The following is an 11,040-nucleotide window of genomic DNA, read 5'->3' on the forward strand; positions in this document are numbered from 1 at the left end:
TTTTTGACGCTCTCTGACGTCAAAATCACGTTCAAACGGCGCGGATAATCCTACAGGGGGTGTGAATTTATCATTAATCTATTCTTCTCTCTTCTTTTTTTCAGGTTTTGGTGCCTCGAAACTTCCAGTACGCGCAAAAACCTACTGCCTCGAAACCGCGACAGGCAAAAGACAAACAGGCAACCGCCTATCGAAAACGTATAAATAGACAAGAGAAGAGAAGAGTTACTTCCAAAACATTCGATAAATATCTATCAGAGGACGAACTTATCTTCCTATCTTCCTTATCATCTTCATTCTTTCCTTTGCTCATAAACAGATACCCATTTTAATTCCACAAACACCCATTTCAATTTCATTTGTGTACCCATCACACACGAATGAGAACACAAGAGTTACTTTCTACTTCTCAACACCGATTCGAGAAAGACCCAATTGAAAAATCATCTTTCTCCCCCAATTCAGCATTTGGGAAATTATGTAGAAAACTCTCCCCTAAGAAATCCAAAAAGCACCCCATTTCCGTCACTCCCAACGCGCCGGAGTGCAGTAAATTCGAAAGGGTCTTTCGATACGTAGACGAGGACGGAGATGGGAAGATCTCAGCCGTTGAATTGAAGAAATGTATGAAGAATTTGGGGGAGGAGATTTCGGTAGAAGACGCGGAGGGTTTAGTAGAATCATCAGATAGTGATGGAGATGGGTTGTTGGGAATTGACGATTTTGTGAGATTAGTTGAAGTTGAAGGCGAAGATGAGAAGAGAAAGGATTTGAGAGAGGCATTTGGAATGTATGAGATGGAAGGGTCTGGGTGTATCACACCCAAGAGTTTGAAGAGGATGCTTAGTCGATTGGGCGAATCGAGGACGATCGAGGAATGTAAGGCTATGATCAGTGTGTTCGATCTAGATGGCAATGGCATCCTTTGCTTCGAAGAATTTACAGTCATGATGGTTTGATTTGAATGTCTCTGATCGCCCTTAGATGAGTAGGACCGATGTATGATTGGTTGATTCTTTGAGTGATTTATTGCTTGATTAGATTATTAATCATCATTTATGTATATATCTTTTATTTTTATGGGTTGTGTAACATTTTTTTTATGGGGATTATACATTTTATTTGTTCGAGTGATCCTTTATTTGAAATGAGAATGGAATGAAATGAGTGTTTTACATGGGAATGTTACCTTGGACTGTAAGAAGTTGATCAATATGTATAGGGTTTTTGGATTATACTAATCAAATGATGAAATTTAAAACATAATTAGGGATACTAATAAAAGACAAATTTAACACGAAATTAGTACTGTATCCTGGGCCGAGAAGTGGATTAAAGGAAATTGCATTTGGATTATACTAATAAAATGATAAAATTTAAAACATAATTAGTACCGCGACCTGTCCCTGCTCAAGAATAATTCGTCAAGGCAAATATTTGAAAAGTTAGGGAAGCGTTTTAGGAAAATTTTAGGGAAAACGAATGCATTTTTTATAGAGAGAGAGACCATAGATATACTTTTTTTTCTAAACAAGACAAAAAAACGCATTGTGCTCTTGAATGTATCATCTTTCTCTTTAACTAACTAATATGAATTAGTTGGGATCTTCTGAAGTTTAATTTTGGCGGAGAAAAGTTCAAGATTTCAATAATTTTTCAATTATGAGAGAGTTGTGTAGCAATGGTGCCGTGCCAATTACATTTTATAAGTAGTTATTACTTTTAATTTTCCGACCTAAAAATTTCAGGGTATCATTGTGGAATAGATTTAATCTATCAAAAAACAATGAAGGAGCCTCTTTCGCCTTTGCATGCTCGCACGTCAAAAGACATGACTAGAAACTCTGGCCATGTTTGGCAGCCACAAAAAAATATTCCATGGAAGTTTCATGGGCCCAATTATGTGAGAGGGTCTAAGAAGGAAGGCAAGGGAGAGAATTGAGTAGAAATTGTATCAGAAATCCATAAAAAACTGGTGAAAAATACCTATTTAGATTTTTTTTTGTTTTCCTGTTTTTAAGAAGCTTTTCATGCCCCTCACTCCCAGCCTCTCATGCCAATCCATCTCCAGTCTATCTCTCACAACTGGCCCTACAAATATTCCATGGAATATTTTTTCATGGTAGCCAAAAGTGGCCTCTATGAACTCATATTTCCTAAATCTATTTCAACATGTGACACAGTTGACGATCACTTTCTGTTGAGACATTGGGAAAATTTTCCTCATATTTATCTAAAAAATTTCCTCTTAATTGTGAACCACCACTCATTTTCTCTCTCAACCTCTCGTAATCGCCCATTTGAATTTGAGGGATGTAATCGCCCATTTGAGGGCTGCTAATTAGATGACAACGATGAACCACCCGCCCACCCCATCAATGATCCTAATCACCAGTACCACATGTACACTCGAAATTGTGGGGCCAGAAAGCCATGATGCACTAGCCCTAATTTGTATAGGAAGATTGATTTGGTTTACAACCGCTCACCATTGGATTGCATTTAGACAATGCAGGTAATGCTACCCCCGCTCGAGTCATGTTTGGGGCAATTTGGACAGCTTATATACTGAGTTTAGTACACCAGATGATGTGAGAATCACAATTAATAGTGAATAATTTTTTAGTAGTACAACAAAATCTCTGGTTAGTCTTTAAAAGTGTCTTATATGCTCTGTTTAGTTGCCTTTGTTTGAGAAAAATAGCAGGGAATGTAATTCTACTGATTCGCTGAAGGGTGTTTGGTCAGGAATTTAGCGAAATTGGGGAGTTTGACCACCGGGGAAGTGGGGCGCTTGTCGGCTGACGTGGAACCCTCAAAATTCGCCGGATGAATTTCTCCAAATCGAAGAAAAAATGGGAGAAATTCTCGGGCAAATATTATCTTTTGAGTTTTATTAGGAAGTGGTAAATCTTCGGCAAATCTTGGCCAAACCAAACAACATCTTTTAGATTTGCTCTCAATCTCCCCGTTGACTGTTTAATCTCCCTTCGACTTCTTCTTCTCCAAATCCTCCCAACATCTACCAGCAACCAAACTTAGCAATAGGGATTTAATAGGTACCATTGTAGGAGTCATTTCATGGGCCGCCTGTTGCATGAGAGAGCCGCCACCTCAGATGAATTAAACGAATAAGACAAAACCTATTGAAAAGTGAGCTTATGTGGCTGCTGTCTCATGCAACACTGTAACGTGACGTGAATTGACGCCAAAAAGCGTTGAAGTCTACCACATATGACATGCCCTCCTTTCAAGGGTGCGAATTATCCTACAGGGGGAGCAGATATATCATCGCGATATATCTGCTCGGGAAAATTTTCTTGAACGGTCAACCATTGGCCCCTGGGTTATATGGTGAGAATTTTTAGGAAAATGATATCAGCACACACAAGTTTTATTAATTGCACTAACGCAGCTTCTCTTTTCTTTTCTAATTGGCTCGTGGGAGCTTTTTGGAACTGTTATAATGTTTGAAACCTTTTTAAATGATAAAAGACAAGATGTGGTAGTGCAATTATTAAAACATGTTTGCGTCATCTCCATAGGATGATCCTAACCCCATGATCTATAGAGGTTTCTAGAATGTGCGGTCCTTCTATAATCTAGATTGGAGGTTTACGACCATCCAATGGAAATGATCTATTGGGTACAACACTACAACCTATATATGTTGTGGCCTAAATAAATGAACTATTTGGATCATTCTATGAAGTGGGCCCCACTGTAAAAATTGAAGTATACCGCACTTCACGGAGACACGACATATTAAAATCTGGTGAAAATGATAGACCTGGCAAACGAGTGGGCCGGGCCGGGTCAACCCGCGGGTGATGCGGGTCACACGGGTCGCGTCAGGAAATGACCCGCATTTTTGCGGGTCCGAATTTACGTGACCCTCTCGGCCCGCGGGTGGGCCTGGTCAACCCGCGGGTCACCCGCAAATTCAAATAGTGGTTAAATTCAAACGATATTTTTAATTTAGGAAAATGTTAAAACTTAAAAGTAGGGTATGGACGGCACCGTGGGATGATCCAAACCGTCCATTATATGGCCCACAGCCGAAATAGGTTGTGCCCCAAAAATCATTTCAATAGGTTGATCCCAACCCTCCGATCTATAGAGGGTTAGGATCACGTGATCAACCCTCTAACATTCAAATCGGAGGGTTGGGATCAACCTATGGTGCTAGCCGTAACCTATTCAGGCATCAAACCCTTAAAAAATAGATTAGCATGACAAAATCACCATCCTTTACATTAGAAAAAAAAGCCATCTAACTAGATTAGCATAACAAAATCACCACTCTTACAAAAGCCAAGTGACTTGCGGGTGCCCGCGGGTTGACCCGACCCGACCCATGTTTTTGCGGGTTGGGTCACCCGTGGGTTAGTTTTGACGGGTCACTAAAACTCAGACCCGTGCCCGCAAATTTGCTGGTGGGTCGGGTCGACCCGCGGGCACGGGTCGCTTTTGCAGGTCTAGAAAATGATACTAAGAGAAGCTAATCACTAGTTGGGGGTGTACGCTTTTTGACGTCAATTGACTCAATTAGACAATTCCCAGTCCAGTGGTGCGAATTATCCTCTAGGAGGTGCGAATTTACCACTCACAAATCATTTCTTGAAGACGTCTCAAATCCAATAACCCCTCTTTCTCGGTTGTTTTGACTGTTACCCGGAAAATGAAAGGAATTATCCTCTAGGAGTTGAATTTCTATAAGAACAATCTCGTAGCCAATTGTTATTCTTCTCTCTGTTTTTTCAGGTTTGGTAGAGAGAGTTTCCCGAAACTTCCAATACGCGCAAAAACCTTCTGCCTCGAAACCGCGAGAGGCAAAAGACAAACAGGCAACCGCCTATCGAAAACGTATAAATAGAGGAGAGAGCTCAAAAGCAATGGTCTCAGCAAAATTCAACTTCCAAAACATTCGATAAATATCTATCGGAGGACCTACTTATCTTCCTATTTTCCTTATTGCCTTGCTTATTTTTTGTGCATAAGCACATAGACAGATACCCATTTTAAACCCACAAACACCCATTTCAATTTCATTTGTGTAGCCATCACACACGAATGAGAACACAAGAGTTACTTTCTACTTCTCAACACCAATTCGAGAAAGACCCAATTGAAAAATCATCTTTCTCCCCCAATTCAGCATTTGGGAAATTATGTAGAAAACTCTCCTAAGAAATCCAAAAAACACCCCATTTACATCACTCCCAACGCGCCGGAGTGCAGTAAATTCGAAAGGGTCTTTCGATACGTAGACGAGGACGGAGATGGGAGGATCTCAGCCATTGAATTGAAGAAATGTATGAAGAATTTGGGGGAGGAGATTTCGGTAGAAGACGCGGAGGCTTTAGTAGAATCATCAGATAGCGATGGAGATGGGTTGTTGGGAATTGAGGATTTTGTGAAATTAGTTGAAGTTGAAGGAGAAGATGAGAAGAGAAAGGATTTGAGAGAGGCATTTGGGATGTATGAGATGGAAGGGTCTGGGTGTATCACACCCAAGAGTTTGAAGAGGATGCTTAGTCGATTGGGCGAATCGAGGACGATCGAAGAATGTAAGGCTATGATCAGTGTGTTCGATCTAGATGGCAATGGCGTCCTTTGCTTCGAAGAATTTACAGTCATGATGCTTTGATTTGAATGTCTCTGATCGCCCTTAGATGAGTAGGACCGATGTATGATTGGTTGATTCTTTGAGTGATTTATTGCTTGATTAGATTATTAATCATCATTTATGCATATATCTTTTATTTTTATGGGTTGTGTAAAATTTTTTTTTATGGGGATGATACATTTTATATGTTCGAGTGATCCTCTATTTGAAATGAGAATGGAATGAAATGAGTGTTTTACATGGGAATGTTACCTTGGACTGTAAGAAGTTGATCAATATGTATATGGTTTTTGGATTATACTAATAAAATGATGAAATTTAAAACATAATTACGGATGTAGAATGATGGTTATACAAATAAAAGAAAAATAACATGAAATTAGTACCGCTTCCTGGGCCGAGAAGTTGGATTAAAGGAAATTTCATTTGGATTATGCTAATAAAATGACGAAATTTAAATGTAATTAGTACCAAGAACCGTCCTTTGCTCGAGAATAATTCGTTGGTGAAAATTTGGGAAAAGTTGGGTGAACACACATAGAGAGAGAGAGAGAGAGAGAGAGAGAGAGAGAGAGAGAGAGAGAGAGATTTTTCTAAATAAGAAAAACAAAAAAGCATGGAAGGATGGACCAGTAAATATGTTTGCTAGAAAACAATGTGAGTCCAGCTTTCACTACCATGTAATTTTTCGATATTTTCATACTTCTTCCTAAATGTACATAGATAACTTATGAGAACTTGACGAATTATATCCGCCAAATTTGTGTAATTGTGAATTCTTTGGGATCTTCGTAAGTTAAATATCGGCGGAGAAACGTTCATGATTTTTCTATAATTTTTCAATTGTGAAAAAGTTTTGTAGCGCCATGCCTATTGACATTTTATTAGTAGATGCTACTTTTAATTTTCCCATGTAAAAATTTCAGGGTATCTATTATGTTCACCCAAGAAATCAGGTGAAACTAGTCTCTCTTTCCACTTTGCTTTCTTGTGCTTCCCTATTCTGGATGGAATTAGAGAAGAAAAGAAAATATTTGGGGTTGATCTAGTTCGAGGAAGATCGGCCTCCAAAGGGCACAGAGTGCTCGTAATGAACACCTAGGGAGAAAATAAGTTTTGCATTCAAAGATAATTCTCCATTATTCATAATAGTAAACTAAATACATGAAGTTGTAAACTTCGTGAGCTCCTAAATAGAAGGCATACTTGGAGAGACTTCCTAAACAACCTAACTACAGCAACTCCTAAATAGATGGCACAAACCCTGTCATGTACCAACAACTTTGACCAAATCTAACTCCTTCAACTTCTTGACACATCATCATAGCATAATAATCTCTACCTCTAGCCACCTCATCATACATATAGTAAACTACCAAGTCTACCCATTTCATGCAAGTATCAGTATCATAGTGAAATCCCCTCCCTTTTCTTTAGGGTAAATTTGATCTCGGCATTGGTAGAGACTAGTGTTGAGAAAATCCTCCGGGCGAATCCGATCCGATTGTGCACAAGTAAACAAAAAGGTAAACAGATAAACACTAGCCACAAGATGAACATCAAGATTTATGTGGTTTGGCAAGAAGCCTACATCCACGGGCGAGAACACGATCTTTCACTATGAGAAAAACAATATACAAGTATTACAATGGATTAACCTGAACCCACAAACCCATAACCTTTCCTTGTTCTCTCACCAAGACTGTACCCGAGAGTAGCCCGAGAGAAAAACACAAAAAAGGACCCAAGGGAAAAACCCGAGAAGAATTTGGAGAAAGAATCCCCAAAGTAAATTCCTTTCTCTATCTCTCTCCTCTTTTCTTTCTCTTCCCTTTTCTCCTTCTCTCTCCCCTTGAGGTAGCCGACATACCCCAAGACTCTTCTGTAGCCGCACCTCTCAAGAGAGCAAAAACCTTCTCTTTATACTATGTTTCCCTAAAACCTATAAAAGAGGTTTCTACTTTTGCATCTCCACTGTAGCCCACAAACCATGTGGGAAACAAGGCAACTTACCCAACAACTATTGAGAGGGCGGGATTAGAAATTGTATAAAAAATCCATAAAAAACTAGTGAAAAAAATACCTATTTAGAATTCATTTTTTGTTTTCCTGTTTTTAAGAAGCTTTTCATGCTCCCCTCACTCCCGCCCTCTCAAGTCAATCCATCTCCTGCTCATCTCTCACAACTGGCCCCACAAATATTCCATAGTGGCCAAACATGGCCTCTATATATGAACTCATATTTCCTAAATGTGTTTCTTTTTAAACACGATCTTGCCCCACAAAACATGTGACACTTTTGACAATCAATTTCTCTCTCAACCTTTGAATTTCACTTTTGACAATGTATCAGTTACCAAAAAGTTCTTCTTTTTTGCTTGGGAAATCCTTGAGATGCCAGCCATGTGGCAACCAAACAACTATTGTTTCCTAACATAATTATGAGAGAGAGCAATGGAGGTTGTAACCTTATATAAAGCTCTTACGCAAAACTTAGGCACTAAACAAACAAGACACACAAGTGTCTCATGACACAGGGTTTTCTCTTGGTTTTAACATGTGGTGAAAAGATAAAGTTGGTAATCTCGCTCTGGTTTTGGCGTGGTACATAAAATAGAGGGTGGGAGAGGAAGAGTAAGACTAGATAAATCAACAAAGTAATTTCCTGTAAGGCAGTGAAATTTTGTTTGTGGGGTGTGTCGGTATCATTTGGGGGGAATGTGATCCGGAAACGTGTATGCCATGGCCAAGCAACGCGTGAATTGGCGTCAGCTTGGTGGTAGGTGGCCTTGCGCGTAACGGTGACGGGCCGTATGACCCTTTGCTTCTAAATAGGTAACAGTCAACATAGCAGCCTTAATGTGCAGAGTTATTTATTACTGGGAAAAAGGAGATTAATTTCTCGGAAGCTCATCCATTGCATAGAAATTGAAAAGAATTACTGGATAAAATTAATTAATCGTGATTATCTTTGTCATCATACAATTAATTACGGTTTGCTAGTATCATTCGCCGACGTGAAAAATGTTTTAAATCCCCCATTTTCCGGATTTTAACCAAGACAGACATTTCTAGTCGACTTCTCAAGTTACATCAAGCATGTCAGCATGTGTGTGGTGATGACAACCGTTGATCCTGTGGGGTCCACTGAGTAGGGTGATCTAAACTGTTGATTTGTTGGGCCAGAAGGTAAATGGGTTGTAACCCGTGAATAATCTGACTAGAATGAGCTTAGATCCAAACACTGATGGTAGGATCTGGACCGTTAACACCCTCTACTTGTGGATAAGCTCAGAAATAATCAACAAGCAACATCCACTAGTTCTCAAATTGTGGGCCCTCAAATAAACGATCGAGATCATACTAACATCATAATGAGGTCGCGGTATCCAAATAAATCTTCATTTCTCCGTGACGTCTTGATAACCCCTCTTTCACGTATTTTTGACCGTCACATGTTCCACAGTGCAAGAAATTTAAAACACGTAGTTGAACTACTCTTCTCTACAAATAACCGCATGGCGTGACCACTGTATTCTTTTAAGGTTGCTAGAGAAAAGCCCAGAAACTTCCAGTACATGAAAAACCTGCTGCCTAGAAACCGCAAGAGGGAGAAGATAAACGTATATATATAGAGAGAAGAGAGAGCTCATATACAACGGTCTCTATAAAATCGAACTTCGAAAACATTCGATACCTATCAGAGGACTTACTTATCTTCCTATCTTCCTTATCATCTTGTTTCTTTTTCTGTGCATAAGCACATAAACAGATACCCATTTTAATTCCACAGACACCCATTCCAAATTTTATTTGTTTCCATCACACACGCGCGAATGAGACCTGAAGAGTTACCTTCTACTTCTCAACAGCAACTCGAGAAAGACCCAATTGAAAAATCGTCTTTCTCCTGCAATTCATCATTTGGGAAATTACGTAGAAAACTCTCACCTAACAAATCTGAAAATCACACCATTTCCATCACTCCCAACGCGCCAAAGTGCAGTAAATTCGAAAGGGTCTTTCGATACGTAGATGAGGACGGAGATGGGAAGATATCCGCTGCGGAATTGAAGAAATGTATGAAGAATTTGGGGGAGGAGATTTCGGAAGAAGATGCGGAGGCTCTAGTAGAATCATCAGATAGTGATGGAGATGGGTTGCTGGGAATTGAGGATTTTGTGAGATTAGTTGAAGTTGAATGTGAAGATGAGAAGAGAAAGCATTTGAGAGAGGCATTTGGAATGTATGAGATGGAAGGGTCTGGGTGTATCACACCCAAGAGTTTGAAGAGGATGCTTAGTCGATTGGGCGAGTCAAGGTCGATTGAGGAATGTACGGCTATGATTAGTGTGTTTGATCTAGACGGCGATGGCATCCTTAGCTTCGAAGAATTTACGGTCATGATGCTTTGATTTGAATGTCTATGATTGCCATTAGATGAATAGGACCAATATAGGATTGCTTGATTGTTTGAGTTATTGCTTGATTAAATTATTAATCATCATTTATGTATATAAGTTTTATTTTTTGTTGGTTGTGTAGCTTTCATTATAGAGATGATACAATTTTATTTGTTTGAGTAATCTTCTATTTGATAGGAGAATTGATTGAAATGAGTGTCATTCATGGGAATGTTTCATTGGATGGTAAGAAATTGTTGTTGTTCAATATGTATAGGGTTTTCAAATTATACTAATAAAATGACAAAAATTAAAATATAATTAAGGACATGAATGATGGATTATACTAATAGAAGACAAATTTTTAACACTATTTTAGTACCACATCCAAAGCTGAGAAGTTGGATTTAAAGGAAGTTGCATACGTTTTCAGATTATATAGATAAAATGACAAATTTAAATGTAATTAGTACTATGTCCCGTCGTCCCGGCTTGAGAATAATTCATCTAAGGCAAATATTTGAAAATTAGGGAAAAGTTCAAGAAGAGTTGTATTTGTTTTCATATTATACAAGTAAAATGATGAAATTTACAATGTAATTATAGATCTTGTGGAAAAACCAGAGACGTGACGCCATAGCATCAGTTGTCAGCTTCTAAAACAGAGCTGGGAAGTGTATTTGTTTTCATATTGTAGAAGGGGAGATGATAATAGCGCCCTCCCCCACCCCTTCCTATGCATTAGGCATGCGCCCCCCATATAACGTGATTTGACATGAACAGTGGGCAACTTTAATGCTTTTTGACATTAAAACACGTTAAAAGGGGGGCACTTGCGTAATGCAGGGAGGGTGAAAATATCATCGCCCTTGCGTAATAATGCAAGGGGGGTGAAAATATCATCTCCCTATATATATATATATATATATATATATATATATATGAGGAAAAGGATTGTACGCTCGAGTGCCAAATCACATATGGGCCCACTTTGTTAGGATGATGCAA

The 11,040-nt window shown here is 39.0% G+C and overlaps 2 protein-coding genes across 2 annotated transcripts; both read left to right on the top strand.

Annotated features, from left to right (window-relative positions):
• The first annotated feature begins 212 nt into the window (after positions 1 to 212).
• Positions 213 to 5,869, top strand: LOC143850989 (uncharacterized). Its single transcript, XM_077360303.1, has 2 exons — positions 213 to 924; positions 5,238 to 5,869. Exons 1-2 carry the CDS (start codon positions 381 to 383, stop codon positions 5,648 to 5,650), a joined length of 957 nt encoding a protein of 318 aa, XP_077216418.1. The 5' UTR covers positions 213 to 380; the 3' UTR covers positions 5,651 to 5,869.
• Positions 5,870 to 9,216: 3,347 nt separating this feature from the next.
• LOC143861211 (putative calcium-binding protein CML19) lies at positions 9,217 to 10,245 on the top strand. Its single transcript, XM_077372149.1, has one exon. It carries the CDS (start codon positions 9,466 to 9,468, stop codon positions 10,042 to 10,044), a length of 579 nt encoding a protein of 192 aa, XP_077228264.1. The 5' UTR covers positions 9,217 to 9,465; the 3' UTR covers positions 10,045 to 10,245.
• The last annotated feature ends 795 nt before the right edge of the window (positions 10,246 to 11,040 follow it).

This window comes from Tasmannia lanceolata, unplaced genomic scaffold (assembly GCF_043159265.1).
Source record: "Tasmannia lanceolata isolate RefF3 unplaced genomic scaffold, GAP_Taslan_0.1 ptg000003l, whole genome shotgun sequence".
NCBI classification, from domain to species: Eukaryota; Viridiplantae; Streptophyta; class Magnoliopsida; order Canellales; family Winteraceae; genus Tasmannia; species Tasmannia lanceolata.